At 35.7% G+C, this 19162-nt stretch overlaps 5 protein-coding genes across 5 annotated transcripts; 3 read left to right on the forward strand and 2 right to left on the reverse strand.

Annotated features, from left to right (window-relative positions):
• Nucleotides 1–13: 13 nt before the first annotated feature.
• On the reverse strand, nucleotides 14–1649 carry ASPSYDRAFT_75724 (CAIB/BAIF family enzyme; the record flags this gene model as incomplete). Its single annotated transcript, XM_040850820.1, has 3 exons — nucleotides 14–1173; nucleotides 1208–1461; nucleotides 1525–1649. Coding segments are annotated over 3 exons (1532 nt in total), but the record flags the coding sequence as incomplete, so codon positions are not given.
• Nucleotides 1650–2197, reverse strand: ASPSYDRAFT_64922 (uncharacterized protein). The gene has a single exon (XM_040850298.1). It carries the CDS (start codon nucleotides 2168–2170, stop codon nucleotides 1838–1840), a length of 333 nt encoding a protein of 110 aa, XP_040709208.1. The 5' UTR covers nucleotides 2171–2197; the 3' UTR covers nucleotides 1650–1837.
• Nucleotides 2198–2539: 342 nt separating this feature from the next.
• Nucleotides 2540–3971, forward strand: ASPSYDRAFT_75725 (uncharacterized protein; the record flags this gene model as incomplete). Its single annotated transcript, XM_040850821.1, has 5 exons — nucleotides 2540–2730; nucleotides 2884–2977; nucleotides 3050–3161; nucleotides 3217–3760; nucleotides 3815–3971. 5 exons carry the CDS (start codon nucleotides 2540–2542, stop codon nucleotides 3891–3893), a joined length of 1020 nt encoding a protein of 339 aa, XP_040709209.1. The 3' UTR covers nucleotides 3894–3971.
• An 844-nt stretch (nucleotides 3972–4815) lies between these two features.
• Nucleotides 4816–5685, forward strand: ASPSYDRAFT_382788 (uncharacterized protein). Its single transcript, XM_040845685.1, has one exon. It carries the CDS (start codon nucleotides 4973–4975, stop codon nucleotides 5531–5533), a length of 561 nt encoding a protein of 186 aa, XP_040709210.1. The 5' UTR covers nucleotides 4816–4972; the 3' UTR covers nucleotides 5534–5685.
• ASPSYDRAFT_40211 (uncharacterized protein) lies at nucleotides 5198–6954 on the forward strand. The gene is made up of 6 exons (XM_040846035.1): nucleotides 5198–5300; nucleotides 5357–5768; nucleotides 5848–5997; nucleotides 6057–6212; nucleotides 6290–6412; nucleotides 6491–6954. Exons 2-6 carry the CDS (start codon nucleotides 5527–5529, stop codon nucleotides 6756–6758), a joined length of 939 nt encoding a protein of 312 aa, XP_040709211.1. The 5' UTR covers nucleotides 5198–5300; nucleotides 5357–5526; the 3' UTR covers nucleotides 6759–6954.
• Nucleotides 6955–19162: the final 12208 nt, after the last annotated feature.

A 19162-nucleotide genomic window follows, 5' to 3' on the forward strand; every position in this document is an offset into this window, starting at 1 on the left:
TATTCTTTGCATACTAGTCCCTATAGCCACGTCTTGTTACCCGTTCCCAGAGGTTTTGGCATGGCATCCCATCCCACGTTCAAACCCTCGATAGAAGCCGAGTGCTTAAGAGCAGTCATCTCCCCGAAACCAGTCGCCCTCGTCTCCAGGTACTCCGCTGGCACATCTGTTGTGCAGGTGTAGTCTCTTGTCGCGAACCCTGTCTTCCCCTCAAACTGCCCCAGTGAGCGCAAATACTTCATTAACCCCGCAAGCGACACATCAGCCTCCCATGACCCTCCTTCCGTTGCCTGCTTATACAGCGCCGTCATAATACCCGCTGCGAGGAAGTAACCGCCCGCATGATCAAGGGCTTGACACGGCGTCGGGCGCGCTGCTTGACCAGCGCCGAAGTGCTCGGCTTCAGAAACATTCATCCCCGAGCAGGTCTGGACAAGGGAGTCAAAGCCGCGCTTCGAGCTCCACGGACCATCTGGCCCATATGCAGACATGTTGGCACAAATGATATTTAGGTGCTTGTATTTCTTTGCAAGATCAGAGGGCGACAAGCCCCGGGAGGCAAGGCCACCAGGTCGGAAGCCCTGAACGAAGACGTGCGCGTCATCGAGGAGGGGTGATAAGCCATCTCGGTCAGAGGCGTCAGATAGATCAAGATGAATAGTGCGTTTGCCGCGGCCGAAATCACGGTCCACTGTCGGGAGACCAGGCAGGTTGGGGCTCGTTATCCAAAGGACATCGGCGCCATGCGCTGCTAGGGTTTTCCCTGAGAGAGGTGCTGCGATGACGCGGGAAAGTTCGAGGACACGGAGGCCACGGAGCGCTTTGTCGGCGTTGTGGGATTTCATGGTTCGTGGCAGGCCTTTTGGTCCGTCAGAAAGCTTGCGTAAGATAATAGTGAAGTCGGCGATAGCCCTGGCTTGGGGGAGGACATCCCACTCGGCATAACTGCGGAGGGCTGAGATGACGAGTTTCGAGTCGAACGCGGCCGATTCGAGGTCGATTGCTCGCCACGCAGCAGCCTTGGCAGAGATTTCCTCGCGATCAGCACCTGGTGAACAGCCCAGTAGAGCCTTTGCGCCGTCTCTGTGGTTAGGAAAGGAGTCATGGAGGCGAACGTAGCCGTCAGCGACCTTGTGAAGGCCACCTATTGGGCCCCAGGGAGAGGGCGCTGGCCTGCCATCCAGTGTAAAGGCGTTCAAATTTAAACTCAATAGCTGCATGCTGCAGAGGGACTGTTACAGCAGGTGTCAGGGTTGAGTTTCTAGGAGCGTGTATTTGCGCAGCCAGCAGGGCTGAAAGTCCAATCGAGGCTTGAGCAAGGTGAGCGATCTTAAAGGATGACGGGGGGCCCAACCCTTCGCCTGGGAGATGCAGGTGGCTCACAGATTCGCTAGGTAGACCAAGTGTCTTCCAAATATATGCTACACTGTCCCTTGCAGTGAATGTTAGCCGCGATTGGGCCTAGTAGTTGCTTGCCTTGGGAACTGTAATGCTCAACAGTGGACCATGCTGCTGCGTGCCCACGCTATCGTGTTCACCGACGGTACCCTGCTCCCATGGTCGCCGAGTCGTGCACTTCCAAGCCAGCGCCGGCTCGAAGAACATGCTCGTGATGATGTCCTCGCGTTCGAGGTGGTATGATTCCATGATTCGCTCGTTAGTGAAAATATTGGCATCCCTAACTCTTCTATACGCATCTGCTTTGTCGAACATGATATCGAAGGTCAATTCGAAATAATCCTGGCAATCTGCAGCATCTTGCACTCTTCCTTACGGACAACCTTCTGTGTGAGTGGTTGCAAGGGTTCGGCGGCAAGCTGATTCCTGTCCTCGTGTGTTAAGCCGGGGCAGCGCCCATTTGAGCAACGATATCAATCGCCCTCTCGGCGCTGTCAGCGGTCAAATCCTCGACCGGGCCGCAAGGACTAACTTCCTTGTTCAAGATGCGCTCCGTAAGCATTCTCTTGTTAAAGCCAGCAGAGATGGTCGCGGCTTTGAAGGAGAACCCCTCCTTGGCTGCAATCTCCTGGACAATCTCAAACATCTCTTGCACATGCTTGTCGCTACCATCACCGCCAACCGATCCAATAAGGACTTGGATCTTCTTGTGAAAGCAGGCCTGTAAAATGGGTGTTAGATCACGAACATAAGATTCGCGACCGCATGTCATCTTATTCAAGCCAAGCTTGTAGGGGCCGCCATCCGTCGAACCACTGTCGACGATGATGGCCTTGGGTGAGAACTTTTCTATACCATACCAGAAGTACTATGCCCTGTAGCCATAGCCAAGCATGGCAGTTGGAGTGAGGATGCTGAATTCAGAAGTCATTGTCGCGGTGTCGCATGACGTGCAGATTGGCGATCGCGCTTGTCTAAATATACCGGTAATCTCAGCTGGGGAAGAGCCGGATTGATGCCGACCAGCATCCGGGATCTTACCGATAGGTGGTCGCGAGCACACGCCGGAACACTAAATAATACGAGCAGTCCTCGGCAAGACCGTCAAGCAGGAGCATCATCCTCTTCTGGCAGAGTCAAGATGTCACCACCGTATCTATCAGTGATTCACTGGTTGTTCAAGGTCCTCAGCAAAGCTGGTCTCCCGGACACCGAAGCCCAGTTCAAAGCGGCCCCGGGTACCAATATCTCAAGACCGACTTTCAATGAACTGCCACTGCGCAAAGAAGACCCCAAGGGCTCTGCCTGGCAGTTCTGGGGCAAGGATGATGAGTTTGGTTCACTGGTTCACTGAATCTGATCACGGAAGACGTCAGCCGGGCCGCCGCGGAGGAGGTTGCCCTGGGGAAATCAGTCAACCTGAAGTACATCTTATTTTTATTGCTTTACAGTATTCGGCTTGAGCACTGATCGTATACTACCTAGCCTCCCGTTGGACGTGCCGCTCAAACCGATAAATCCCCGGAGGAAGCCGTGTGTGCATACCTTCATCGCCAAAGGGCATGCCAACGACGACGAGGTACGATAACTCCTGGCTAGAAATGTAATATGTACTTATATCGAAAATATGACAGCTCGACTTCAACACGAGAGCTCCAGCCATTGGGATGGACTCCGGCATTTCCCGTACAAGGAAACGGCTCAATTTTACAACGGGATTACACAAGAAGAGCTCCTAGTGACGAAAAGGATGGGAATTCAAAGTGAGTCGGGAATTTGATCTTGCATTCCCCTCGCGGAATCTGATATACCCTCTAGATGTCGCAATAAAACCGATAGTGACTCGTGGAGTCCTTTTGGATTGGTACTCGTTCGCTGTCAAGAATGGCTTGCCGCACCGGGCATTCACCAACCAAGCAATTCCACTGAAACAATTACTACAGGTTGCTCGAGAGCAACGCGTTACCTTCAGGAGGGGAGATGTCCGTATAATCCGCACGGGCTGGGCAGCGGCATATTCGAAACTAAGCACGGAGGAGAAAGAAAGACTTGGTGGTCGCTATGATCGCGCATCGATCGGAGTTGAAGCCACAGAGGAATTCTTCCGATGGCACTGGGAGCAGCAGTTTGCAGCCGTGGCCAGCGATACAGTTGCCTACGAGGCCTGGCCATCCCCCAAGCCCTGGGGCGTGTGTATGCATGAGGTGTTGCTCAGCGGCTGGGGCACGCCCATTGGGGAGTGCTGGGATTTGGAGGAGCTCAGCGAGACTTGTAGGAAGCTTAACCGGTGGACTTTTTTGTTGACTAGTCAACCTTTGAACCTGCCCGGGGGAGTTGCCTATGGAAGCTGGTTTCGCTCCCAGTAAGCTCTTGTACCCCCCAGCCGGGATCCCGCGGTCTCTAACCCTGAGTCTAGATGTGGGTTGCTATCATGGCCTTCGGATGGGGCACTGCCAGTATTCTGCAGGCAGCAACGACAAACCTCGCCGGAATGATCGCACTGCGATGCTTGATCGGAGCTTTCGAGGCGGGCTTCGCCCCTGGTGTTGCCTTCTGTCATTCTTCTACCAGCGGACCGAAATGGGTTTCCGATATGGCTTGTTCATTTCCCTTTCACCGATCGCCAACTGCTTTGCGTCAGTATTGGCCTACGCAGTTGTGCATGCGAAGACGTCGGTTGCTCAGTGGCAGTTGCCGTTCATCATCGGTGAGTGCACCCTTTGTTATATGGTCGGCTCCTCTGACCTCCAATTAATTGGTCTGCCAGAGGGCATCCCGACTATCTTAATTCCACCACTGGCGTACCTATTTCTCCCCGAAGGCCCGGGCGAATGCCGCTTCCTGACGAAGCGAGAGAATGAGATTGTCCGCCTGCGTGCCCTAAAAGCCCGGGGCCACGAGGAAAAGGGCAAGTTGGACCCCAAACAGGTTTTTGCCGCTTTCTACGATTACAAGATCTATTTCCAAGCTGTCATCATTTTCTACTTGAATGTACGTCCTCACCACAAGTACCCAAAGTTTAATGCTAATCATGTATAAATCCTCCACGCCAATAGTCAAGACATCGGCATTTGATTTTCCGGTCGACTGGCTATGTTTCGCGCCGCGCTTGGAGTGCTGGAGTTCGCAAATTCATTCGGATTGGTTGTATTCACATATGGCAGGACCGATCAATTGCTGCAGACTGTTACCAATCACGAACCGTGCGCCTTATTAGAGATCGGACCATCGCACCTGCAGGCTCCCGGCATTTTCAATAATACCCTATCATTACTTTGAAAGTTCTACAAGCGACGTATCATCTTCTTCGTCAGCCTGGCAGGACTCTTTGACTGCCGCGTACGAGCAAAATAAAACGGTCAAAACCGAGGGCTTCAAACAGATGTTACCCAACAGCGACACGAAGAGTCTGGTACACGCTCAGTTGCATTTACAGACGATGGGCTTGGCGAAAGTAATATGTCCACAGCAGAGATAAGTGAAAGTCCTCCAATCAAATCCCCGAAGCCCTACATCCTGTTTGACCGTCATCAAACGAGTTTACCTTTAGCACAGTTGAAAGAGGATTGGATAAATGTATCAATCACTTCGTCTCTCTTGTCTTTTCACCTTTCTCAAGCCCGAAACAACGTCGCCAAGGCCCGAGGCTCTTGTGGGTTCGTATTTTCCGTCTTCGTGTTGGCTGCTTGTGCCTTGTGCGAGAATACGAGCCTTGGCTGGAGGCCAAGCCAGTCCGTTATTCAGTAGCCAAAGGATGGAGATATTTAAGCAGCCCTGCCGCCTAACCTTGCCTTTTCTTGCAATTCAAGACTTTTCAACCCACTGCGCATTGCGCACCGAGCTACGGCTGCACCTGCCCACAATGTGGCTTTTCCTACTAGCCCTATGCCAGCTCCTTACAGGTACTGCGGCCCTCCAGCCAGTGGCCCTCAGATCCACCGCTCTAACACCTTTCCAGGGACGCTGGCAAGAGAATGCGGACGCGTCCCCATCGAAGTTGTCATTCGCACACAGGAGGACATCGACGACCTCGTCGAACGAGACTGCACAATCATCGACACCCAGTTCGAGATCCACAGGAGCTTCTCGGGCCCACTCGTCGTCCCGGGCATCACAGCCGTCAATTCGATGCTGACACACGTCGGCGGCGACTATGGCGACCCGCTGCATCTGACTACGTTCGAGATGCCGGATCTTGAGTACGTTGATTTCGTGGATCTGGATCCCATGCCAGAGCTGGAGGAGTGGTCTGTGCCGAAGCTTGAGAGGGCCAATATAATTTCCTTTGAGGTTCCGGCGTTTTTGCCGACGTTGGAGTTTCCGGCTCTGAAGCATGCGCAGCGGGTTAATATTAATGGGAATTTTTCGACGTATGTGCTTACCTGCGGTTTTTGACATTCTGTCGAGGGGCACTGGTAAGACTTTATGCTAAGTTCTTATGATTCACAGGGTATCGTTCCCCGCGCTCGGAACTCTCGAGCAGAGGCTACTGGTTAGCAACAGAAACGAAACTGGCTTGTCGGGGGAGACAAGTTTGAATATCTCTGCCCCGCAGCTCACAAACGCTTCTGGAATGGGTCTCAGTGGAAAGATATCTAGGTAGAGTCGTCTATTCTTATTCGTAACTGAGGCCTCCACTGACACCGCACACCGGACAGGATTTCCTTCCCTAAGCTCGAAATCATCAATAAGGAAGTCGATGGGTTTTCTACGGGCTTAAGCGTCAGTCACCTTGGCGACGAGCTTCTTGAAATCGAGTTTCCTGCGCTGAGCGCTGTGGTGGGTGATGCGTACTTTAGCGGGAATCTTTCATCGTGAGTCGCCTGTTCTATCCTTCTCATGCAACCCCATTATAGCATGTGGATTAATCCTGATATTCTTTTCCTTGTAGTATCTCCGTCCCCCTCCTCCGCAACATCACGGGAAAATTCTCCGTAGACAGCGAGGACCCCATCTCCATCAACCTTCCAGTAGAGAATGCCGATGTCATCTTCCTTCTTGGGTTTATCGAGGAGTACGTATTATCCATCGTCTCCAGTCAACCTTTGCTCGCTCTCTCCCTTCTCGCATATAACTAACTCAGACTTTACAGGGTTGGCCTCCCCAACCTCCGCAACTGGAGTGAAATCACGATATCCTCCGACTCTCGCCTCGACTGTGATGAGTTTGTCGGCGGACTCAACAGGACGTTTCCGGATGGTTTGCCCGGAGAGGTGAGTTGTGACTCTCTTAAGACTCTTGAGGATCGCTTTGGGTCGCAGGATGGAACGGATGCGGCGGGGATGGTATTTGCGAAGGGGTTGGGCGTTTTGTTGGCTTTTGGTTTGGGGGTTATTGGCCTCGGAGGGATGCTTTTCTGACTTTTATGATACGTGGGGAGACACCAAAGTGAAGATGGTACTGGGTTTCTATATGGGTAATATAAGTTGATGCGTAATATGACGGATTCTCTGGAACACAATACCCCTGTGGGCTTTCTCGTAACGACTGAGGGGAACAACATCATTTTGGCCTTGTAGTCAAACTCACTATGCCCGCCGCTTCCGCCCTTCTCCCCCATCATGCTCCTCTTTTTCTACAATTATTCATATGATATACAGAGTTAGGCAGGGGACTAAGTAGTAAAGCAGGAGCAGTAATCTAATAAATATTGTGATTCCCCGACGCAGTACTTGGCGGTATCAATATCTTTAATATATTTTCGAGATATTAGTACCTGAAAAGTCCTGTCTCCGGTAGACATGATAGACTAATATCTAGAAGATTCTAGTATTAGATAATTCTATTGTTAATAATTTAGCTTAATTATATATAAAAAGTCTAACCCACAGGCCCCGAGCCATCGACCTGTCAATACTGTTAGGGTTCTGAAAGGTGGGCCTGCCTGCGGGGTACTGATTAGCTACTGGTAAGTAAGAAATAGAGGTTACTACTATTAATTTAGACTCTTAATACTTTAAGAACTAGTTATTAAATTAGATCTAGATTTTTATAAGTTATAGAATAGCTATTTATTTATTAATTTCTTACTCTAGAGCTAGATCTAGCAAGGTTTATAAATATAAATAAATAGTAAAGATTATAAATTATTAGATTATAATTTTTAATAAGGTACTACTAGCTACCTGCCTGTATTTTATTTTATAAATATTTATAGGCTAACTAAATCTAGCTATTTAATATAAGGTCCTTGGCCTTGGGGGTTGTTGTGAATAGTGTGAAAGGGTGTTGTACACCTAAATATATAAGATAAAGAGTAATGAATAGTATATTTTAAGAATTAAGGAATTCTAGTAGATGAATACTAAAGTTCTAATATTATATTCTTGATAATATAAAGAAGAGATTCTCTTATAGAATAAGTTAACTAGCAGCTGACTTAGCTCTATACTTTATAAATACTTAAATATTCTTGTAAAGGGTCTTATAACTACCCCTCTCTTTTAAGGCCTTAGTCCCTCATAGACTTGGATACTCGACTCGACTAACTCGACTAAAATACTTGATTTAATGCCAAGAATCGAGTTTAAGTCGAGTTCGAGTGTGGGTCTGATCAGAAAAAAAAATTTATACTCGACTAAATTAATATTGATTATAAAGTAGTTAATCTAATTATATTCAAGTATACTCGTCGAGTATATTAATTTATTACATATAAGATTAATACATAATATTACAAATAAATTATAATTAAATTACTATATTTATTTAATTAAATCTCTTATTATAAGATTATATAATAAAGATATAAAATTTTTAAATAAGAATATATCTATTATATTATATACTATTTATTACACTTATAATCTAAAATAAATAAATATTCTTTTGAAAATTTTAATTTTAATATATAATTATATAAATAGCAAGCATGTGATTTACTATATAATAGATTATAAGTAGTCTTATTAGATCTTTTTTAATCTATAGATATAATCACAGGATTGTAGCTAGTATAAATATTATAAATATATAATTAAAAAAAATAAATACTCTATCTAAGATTTGAACCTTAGATTTAATTAGAGTTTATTAGAAAAGGTTTTCCCACTAGACTAATATACTAAAACTAATTAAAATTAAAATATTATTAATTATATAATCTATCTTGAATATATTAGCGGTATATAATAGCAATATTTTTGAAAATATTTTGATACTATAAAGTATATAACCTTATTAATATATATATCACTTAATATTAATCGCGCAAGTATTTTAATTAAAGAATTATAATTAGTTTAGTATTCTTAAGTAATAAATAAAATATAAAAAAATTTGAAGGTGACTAAAAAGAGAAATTTAAGCTTAAAGATTTTATATATAAATATATATATTTATCCAGTAGACTAGTACTATATAATAGTATATTATATACCTTAAGTTCTTAATATTCTATTTATTATATATTAGACTTTCTGTTTATAAATTAGAGCTACTATTTAATAGTTTAATAGTTAATTAATAAAAATAATATTAAAATATATAATAAAATAATAAATTTATTTTATTTATTAAGATCTTAANTAAAATAATTATTTAACTATTCTAAATAAGGTATAGTAGAGCCTATACTAGTCTTTATTTAGTTTAGTCTAAAAATTTAAATACTCGTCGAGTATTATTATATAAACTTGAGTCAAACTTAAGTCGAGTTTAAAATTTTAAAAAACTCGACTATTTTTAACTCAAGTTTATTAAACTAGGTACTATAATTAGTCGAGTTAATTATTTATGACCCTAAACTCGACCGAACTCGATCGTATCCAAGTCTAGTCCCTCAAGGCACCCTTCACAGCTATAATATATAGTTATATAAATAGTAAATTATTAAAAAACCTTCTTATAATATAAAATCTAAATTAAGAGAAGTATATTATAATAGAAAGAAAATATCCTATAAACTATAAGATAGTCTCTATAAAGTAAACTCCTAAGCTAGATATAATAAATTTTAGATATATAAGACCCTTTTACGATATCCTTTTCTATTATATAGTATTATCTATCAGTAGTAATAATATATATGTCTTATAATAAGCCCTTTACTATTATGCAGCATGAGACTTCTATTATAATAGATATATATTATCCTGCCGGGTCTATACCTGATTATAGAAATCTATTTACTATTATATAGTATTAGGGCTCTTTATAAACTATCTCTTTAATTATCTTATTAATTCATATGATCTCATGACTCTTGACCCTATGACTTTATTATTACTGCATTTACTATTCTAATTATATTATTATCTTATAAGTCCCTAGTAATTAGGAAGAGCAAGGATTAGTTAATATTAATTTATAATTCTTAGTTAATTTATTATTCTTTTAAGATAGATTCTCTATTTAATTATTATCTATTTCTTCTACTCTTAATAATTCTAATCCTTTACCTATTAGTTACTTAGGGAAATCATGCCTCTATTATTAAATAATAGATAGAGATATTTACTATTAGATAAATATTTACCTTTATCAGGCACCTAATAACGGGTGGATAAGATAGATATCTAATAATAATTAGAAAAAGTAGATAATAAATAATAGAATTTAAAAAAATTAAGAGATATTAAAGCTAAAATTACTAATCTCTAAAAAAAAATAAATACCTTGATAGTATTATAGAAGGGAAATATAAATATATTAAAGTATTATCTCTACTTAAGTAATAAAGTAAAATTAAAATATCTTTAAATACTATATAATAATATCCTGGTTAGGATCTAAGAGATTATCATACCTATTTAGACTTATTAGAATAGAACTTTAAATAAGTACCTGAAGAGGAATAAGTATATTACTTCTAGACTAAATTAAGGTTTAAATTAAGGACTAAAATAAAGGAATACCTGATTAACCTACTAAAAATAAGAGATTAGATAGTATTAGTAGTAATCTAATTCTAGAATAAAATAGAAGCAGTAAAATAGAATATAAATTATTCTAAATACCTAAGATAATTAACTTATTTCTATAAGATATTCTATCAAGAATACTAAAAAATATTAATAAAGAGAAATTAAAGAGATATTTATTAAAATAAAGCTAATCCTTAAAATTCTATTATTATATCTATAACTTGCTAGAATATCTTATAGATTAATATTTAAATAAGAAATCTAACTTAAGTTAATCTAAGGATAATTATATAAGATATTTATAAATTAAGATATAATTAATCTAGATAGATAATATAAGGTCCTTAGCCTTAGGGGTTATTGCGAATAGTGTGAAAGGGTGTAATATACCTAAATATAAGAGATAAAGAGTCGCGAACAGTATATTTCAAGAATTAAGGAATTCTAGTAGATTAATACTGAAGTTCTAATATCATGCTCTTTATAATATAAAGAGGCTCTCTCGCGGGATAAGTTAGCTAGGAGCTGACTTAGCTCTATACTTTATAAATATACAGGTATTCTTATAGAGAGTCTTATAACTACCTCTTTCTTTCAAGGCCTTAGTCCCTTAAGATAATTCTTATAACTATCTAATACAGTCCTTATAAATAGTAAACTATTAAAAAACCTCTTTATAATATAAAATCTAGATTAGGGAAAAGTATTATAATAGGAAAAAAATATCCTATAATCTATAAGATAGTCTCTATAAAATAAACTCCTAAGCTGGATATAATAAACCTTAGATATATAAGATTCTTTTATAATATCCTTCTCTATTATACAGCATTGTCTGTTGGTAGTAGTAATATATATATCTTATAATAGGCCCTTCACTATTATATAGTATAAGACCTCTATTATAATAGATATATACTACCCTACTAGATCTATACCTAGTTATAAGAGTCTATTTACTATTATATAGTATTAGGGTTACTTGTGAATTACCTCCTTAATTATCTTATTATTCTCTTATAAGGTATTACTTATAATACTTAGTAGTATTACTCTTAAAGAATTACCTTATATCTTTACTTATATTACTCTATTATATTTCAGGTTATAGACCCCTAACTATATAAATTCTAGTATATAATTCTAGATATAGTTCCCTAATCTATATAAATATAGGACTCTTCTCTAGAGAACTTTTTTTCTTTAAGTTTCTAAAAAATTTCTACTTAGTATAATTCTATTTTTACAAGCTTTTTATCTTTATAAGTTCTATATAGCTGCTTATCTTTATAAGATTCTATATATTTACTTACCTTACTTTTATAAGATACTGTCCCTGCCTGTTCTCGCAGGCTTACTATATTAGTCTTACTAATATAATCTTTATAGGAAACTAAAATATAATATTTATTCTTTCTAATCTTACTACTACAGCTACTACTACTAATATCTTATTTTTTATCCTTACAGGCACAAGCCAGTCCCTATCCCCCCTCTCTGATAGAGAGGGAGAAGTTAGGCCCTCCATAGAGGAAAGTTATATAAGTATATATCCAGTTTTATAGATCTTACTAATAGTATCAGGCCTCCTCTATAGAGGAGGAAGACCCTGCTGCTACTGCAGCCCCTGCTCCTATACCTGCTCCTATACCTGCTCCTGCTCCTGTATAGCCCCCTATAGTCATTATTCCTAACCGCACTGTTACCCTTCATGGAGTGATATATTCACTCTCCCGTGTTCTGGCCGTGCTGACCTACTACAGTCCTATTAACCCAGGACCTCCCCTGCTATCTGCAGGTACTCTAAGAGTAGAATAGAATATATAGTATCCTACTAAAGTAATAGCTAAGTACTAGACTAGAGTCTAGTTTATTAAATTATCTCTAAACACATGATTTATTTTATATAATCTCAGGCACCCTATTATAATCCCTGGAATCCTCTCTTAAATAGGTACTCAGACCCTATTCTCCTGTAAGTAATCTTAGATCTATATACTGGTTTAATATTCTATCTTATTCTATAGGTTTAGCTAACTAGATTAGTTAGCTATAAGAATATAGTCCTGCGAAGCTATCTTAGTAACACGGGCTGGTTAATAACTATTTAAGAGAGAGAAGTATAATACTTACTATAATCTATTAGCTTTATTATTATTTATATAGTATATCTTAGAAGGGTATAGATAAAGATATAATAATTATCTCTTTTATAGATATATTTTATATTTATTTACTAAGAAGTAAAATCCTAGAGATAGCCTCTATTCTCTCTAGTAATATTATATCTAGATCTATAGTTAATACCCTGTAAATGCCTGTATAGTTTAGGGGTGAGATAGAAAAGCAGGTATATACTATAAAAATACTATTTCTATAGCCTTCTATAGTATTTCTTATCTGTATTAACTTAAATTAAATTAGTCTTCTCCTTTATAAGATAATCCTTATAGATTACTAGATATTATAGATTTATAGTAGGTTCTTTAGTAGGTTCTTACCACTCTATCTACTTTACTATTATCTTTATAGAATCCTAGATTCCAGATCCTAAAATTATCTCTATATAATACTCTTACTTATTCTTACTTATAAACCTTACTTTAAAGTATTTATAAGTATTCACGCCTTCTATCTCCTAGTATTCACGGAGTATAGATATATAAAAAATATTATATATATGAAGCCCTGCTGGTAATAAGATTTAGTAAGTATTCTTATCTATTCTTTTAATTACTCTTTATAGACTAGCTTATAGCTAGTTAAACTTCTTGCTAGGCCTGATTTATAACTAGTTCTAATTACTGATCTAAATATAATTACTAACTTAGAAGATCTTTATAATTTATTTAGAGTTATAGTACTTTAACTAGTATTCCTGGGCCTTTATAATACCTGCCTAAGCTTATTTATATATCTCTTTAAAATACTTTATTTATTCTATAATATCAGATATAATCTTATTCCTAAGATATAGGTCTACTATAATAACCCTTAGGTCTATACTATAGACTATCTAGAATAGTGTTTTCTTGATTAACTATTATTATAAATTATTATAGGCAAACTTTATAAGAGAGATATAATCTATCTAGTTATCTTATATAAAGTCCTTACAAGTACTATTCTAGTATACTATTCAGGTACTTAGTTTAACTATCTATCTACAGATAGTATACAGTACTTATTAGATACTTAATTTATAAATAATATATAAAATCAGATTAAAACCCCTTTATAAAGATTAAGCTATAATCAATTATAATATTTATAGTAATACCATAGAGTTAGAATACTTCATGAACTACTATATATACCAGTTCCTTACTCTTAATTAATTTTTATATAGGAATAAAATAAGCTATCTTACTTATATAATCTACTACTACTAGAATTATATTATATGTCTCGCGAGATCTGTTCAAGTCTTTAGTCTTGATACTCACGGGTAGATTAGTAATAAAGTCTATACTAATTTACTTCTAGGGATTTATAAGGACTAGCAGTAGTTCTAATAATCCTTATTACTTACTATATAGGACTTATAATCTCTAGTAGATACTACAGGTCTTATAGTACTTTAATATAAAAGTCTATATATTTAGCTAGAAGAACCTTTACTAAATTAATTCTAAGATCTTTCTCTCTATAAAGTATCCTGCTAGAGGATTATTATACAGCTTTATAAAAATCTCTATTTATAGCTAGTAGTAGTCTGGAATATATAATTTTTTTAGATTATAAAGGAATCTATCCTATACTATCTAATACTTCTATAGGCATGGTATACTTTTATAATAGTCTGGATCCTTTATAAGATTATTAAACTTATAAATTATCTTATAGACTTTTTTTATAAGTAGATTCTTTTTTAAGAGCTTTAGCAAGCTCTCTAATAATCTCTATAAGAGATTATTTCTAAATAATCTCTCTTTTTTATAGAACTATTATATTTCTTCCTGTAAGTACTCTAACTCTAAGAGCCTTATTAAGGATATTATAGCTACAGCTATAATCCAGTCTCTACTAGACTAAGAAGGATTAGAATCCTTTATAGTATAGATACTACTAGTACTGCCTATTACAGCTACTAAAGGAACTTTAGTCTCAAGCCAGCTTTTACTAGAAGTAGAAGAAGATATAGAAATCTTTATAGTATAGATACTACTAGTATTATCTATAGCAGCAGGGGAAACTATAGCTCCTCTAGATAATTATATATTTATAAGTCCTAGTTATAAGAGTAGCTTCTACTTTATTTACTTACTATAACCTCTATAGTCTTCCTTATATTAACTATCTCTTATATAATTAACTCTCTATAAGGGCCTATCTGCAGGATTTAACTTCCTAGTATAATAGATAATCCTGAACCTGAACCCTGCCAGGAACTAGGACTAGTAAATCTATATTTATAAAAATATCTTACTAGATAACTGAAATACAGCCAAGGCCTTATAATTAGTAATAATCTTAATCTCTTATAAACTACCCTACAGGTAGTATCTTTACTTATAGAAGAACTCTATAATTATTAGTAGTTCTTATTTATCTATTATATAGTTTATTTTACTAGAGGATAGCTTCCGCGAGAAGAATACTACTAGTTTCTATATTTCTTCTAGATATAGCTAGATAAGGACTCCTACAAGACCCCTTCTAGAGATATCTATCTTAACTCGCGAGAGTAGATTCTTAAGAAAATAAATTAACTAAATTATTTCTATAAATTTCTTCTTTAGAAGATTTATAGCCTTATAAGACTTAGCTATTATAACTAAGCTCTTATCCTTAATTATCCTTATAGGTCTATTCTTAGGTTTATAAAGAAGATTAGTCAAGAATACTGTTATTTATATATACCTATAGATAAACCTACAGTACTAGTTTATAAACCCTAGAAATACTAATATCTCGCGGACAGTCTCTGGTATAGGCTAGTCCTAGATAGTAGCTACTTATAAGGGTTCTATCTTAATCTCTTATAAAGTAATAATATATTCTAGGAAGTTAATCTACTAGGTTATAAAGGTATACTTACTATACTTATAGTACAGTCCAGCTTTATGAAGCCTTCCCAGTATCTTATAGATATATTATTAATACTCTATTATATCCTGCGAAAATATAATAATATTATTAATATAGATAACTACTATAATATCTAGTAGGTTATAGAATACCTAGTTTATATATCCTTAAAATATCACGGGAGCATTAGTTAACCTGAAAGATATAACTAAGTACTTAAATAATCCATATTTTATATAAAAGGCTGTCTTCTACTTATTACCCTCTATAATGCAAATACAGTTATATACATCGCGAAGATCCAGTTAGATGAAGATCTATATACTACTTAGTCATGAAATTATCTTATTAATCAGTAGAAGTAGGTAGCGGTTCTTTAGTAATATTATATTTAGACTATAGAAATCTATATATATATAAATACTACTATCCTTCTTAACTATATAGAGTAATAGTGTGCCCGTGGTAGACTTAGATACCTGGATCCAGCCCTTCACAAGTATTATCTATATATATTTATATATTACAGCAGATTCCTGCGGGGAATAGTAATAGATTAGTCTAAATAGTAGACTTTTATCTTTTTCTAACTTAATTATTAAGTCTACCCCTTTATAATAAGAGAGTAATTCCTGTGACTCCTTCTCTAAGAAGACACTCGCGAACTTACTATACTATTCTAGTAACTTCTTACCCGTGATAGTCTGCTGGATATCTATAGTACTTATAATAAAAACCTTATCTTGATTATTACAAGAGAATAGATTAAATACCTCTATAGATATTATATTTACTGATATCTTCTATAGGTTAAAGATATATTCCTGCGATGCCTAATATATAGTTAGGTCATAAATTATTAACCAAGGTATTCCTAATATTATCTTTATCATGTCTGGAGATACTACTATAAAGATATAGAAAACCTGCTATATTTCTTATAAGTCTTAGAGGTTAAATTCTATCTTTATAACCCTATTATTCTATAACTTCCCCTTGTTTACTATTTATATATAGATCTGGTAAGGGAGTATTTTCCACCCTACTTACTTTATAAGAAGGGATAGAACTATATTTACAGTACTCTTACTATCTACTAAGGCCTTGTAGTCTATAGTAACTCTACTTAGTAAGATAATCTTTACAGGTAAGAAAATCCTCTCTACTACTAGTTAGTCTTTATTAATAGCTATTAGTATAGTATCTGTGATTACATGAATAGCAAGCATGTGATTTACCATGTGATGGATTATATATATGTGCCTTAGGATTCAGGCGGTTGCCACATGGTTAGGTTTATATATCACTGCAATCAACAAGACTACTAGTAAGTAGTCTCNTTGGACCTTTTTTGGTCTATGTGTATGATCACGGGATTGCAGTTAGCGTGGATATTACATATCTATAGATACTATAATTACAGGGTCCTCCTATTAAGTTATTTTTACTATCGCGAGCTTTAGATAATTAGATTTAATATATCCTGGCTTATTATAATTATAGTATCGCGGGTTCCAGTCTTAGTTACTAGGAGATTATGACTTCCTATTCCTATAGAATTCTTGTTAATTATACCCTTGCAAGGTCTTAGACTTATTCTTAGTTCCTCGCGGGGGACTATTTTACCTTAATTATTAGTTCGCGGGTCTTGTCCCTTAGTTAGAGCTCACTTACTAGGGTGGTAGAAGACTTAGTTATAGCTTTATAATAAGAGATACTATTTCTATAAGAGTAATAGAGAATTTTAGCTATTTATAAATCTATTATTTAATTACTGCTGGATAGGATTTAAAGAAGATTTATAGGAGGATAGTATTAAAATTTATTTCTTTCTCTTCAAGCTTGGACTATTATTCGTGCTAGTACTAGAGATAGATATAGTTACTCTTACCTTCTATACTTTATATATAAAGGGCCTTATTCTATATAATATATAACCTATTCACGGGATCTCCTAGTTATATAACCAGGAATTTATAAAGATTATTCCAGGTTAGATTCTCTATTACAGCTGACTCTATCTCCTATAGTCCTTATAGGATTAAAATAAGATATAGTACCACAAGATTTAGAAGGTCCTTATCTAAATAATTTCCTGTATTCTTATATACTCAGATCTTTCACGTGAAGCTACAGTAGTTCATATAGTTAGTTATATAATACTATTCTTCCTTCGCGGGGATCTTAGATAGTAGCAGTCATTTCAGGGCTGGTATAGAGAATATTAATCTATTATAATTATACTTTCTTAAAGATTACAAAGCAGCTGATCTATATTAAATTATTATAATTAATTCTTATTATTCTTCTATCTCTCTTACTTAGATAGCTTGTCTATAAAGGTCTGCTAGAGATAAGCTTTCAGGATATTCTTATAAAATAGTAGGGAAAGTCTCCTGGTTAGTAAATATAGTTATTTATAATAATTTAGATACTTTATTCACAGGAGGTATTAAGTTAATTTATAAAGAATAAATATTATCTACTTTATAATTTTATTCCAGGGCTCGCAAGCCTGATTATATATTAGATATTATTACCCCTGACAGACTAAACACAAAGTTAAGTGTTAAAATTATAAGGTCCTTGGCCTTAGGGGTTATTGCGAATAGTATGAAAGAGTATAATATACCTAAATATAAGAGATAAAAAGTCGCGAATAATATATTTCAAGAATTAAGGAATTCTAGTAAATAAATATTAAAGTTCTAATATTATGCCCTTTATAATATAAAGAGGCTCCCTTATAAGATAAGTCAGCTAGGAGCTGACTCAGCTCTATACTTCGTGAATATACAGGCATTCTTGTGGAGGGTCTTACAGATAAGGACCTATTAATAATTACTATAGAAGAATACTAGATATCTAGTAATGATCTAGTAATAAAAAACTATAGGATCTATTAAGAAGTAATACTAATTTAAAGTAAAATCCTTTATTTTAGATTTATAGCCTAAAGTAAGTATAGTAGAATAATTTTATATTTTTATTTAAATTTATTCTCTTAATAAATTAATATATAATTATAAAGCTGACTTAGATTACCTGTATAGAACTTAATATTATTAGTTAAATATTAGTAAGGAAACTTTAATTATAATAATATAAATTTATCTATCCTATTATAAGAGTAATAGGTAAATTATAAACCCCTACTTTTAATATTTATTTAATACTGATCTGAGTTATAGATTCTTGTGGAACTATATGATCTTTTAACTAATCTTATATTATTATAAATTAGGACTTATCCCCTGAAAATAGTCCTGTCTTATTATTAATAACTACTATATAGTAATATTAAATCCGGCTTAATGTTCTAATAAAATAATAGTAGTATTAATCTCAGAACATGAAACTACTTAATAGATATAAATTTATAAAAATATATAGAAACTACATATATATCTTTATAGTAGTTAAAATACCTAAAGAGATATAGTTATCTAGAGACCTAAATATTCTATAAATAATAAGTATCCAGGCTCTGCCTGCTAAATTTAAACTATTCTATAATATTTTCTTAAAAGAAGAGGTCAAGGCCTTACTATCTTCTAAGATAATATAATATATAATTAAGATTATTAATAGAGAATTATCTCTATAGAGACTAATATATTCTCTTTTTAAAGCTAAATTAGCTATATTATAGAAGTATATATAAGAAAATATTAAATATAGCTATTACTATAGGAAAGATTACAAGAATATTAGTAAAAAAATAATAAGAATTATAAAGAAAATTATAATAAATATTATAAAAGTATAAATTTTAAAGGTAAATCTTTAGTTAAGCTATTAATAAAATACTTAAATCTAAAAGTTCTATTATAAAAACTAGTACCTTAATTTATTAGACTATTTTATAT

Source organism: Aspergillus sydowii (genome assembly GCF_001890705.1).
Source record: "Aspergillus sydowii CBS 593.65 unplaced genomic scaffold ASPSYscaffold_1, whole genome shotgun sequence".
NCBI classification, from domain to species: Eukaryota; Fungi; Ascomycota; class Eurotiomycetes; order Eurotiales; family Aspergillaceae; genus Aspergillus; species Aspergillus sydowii.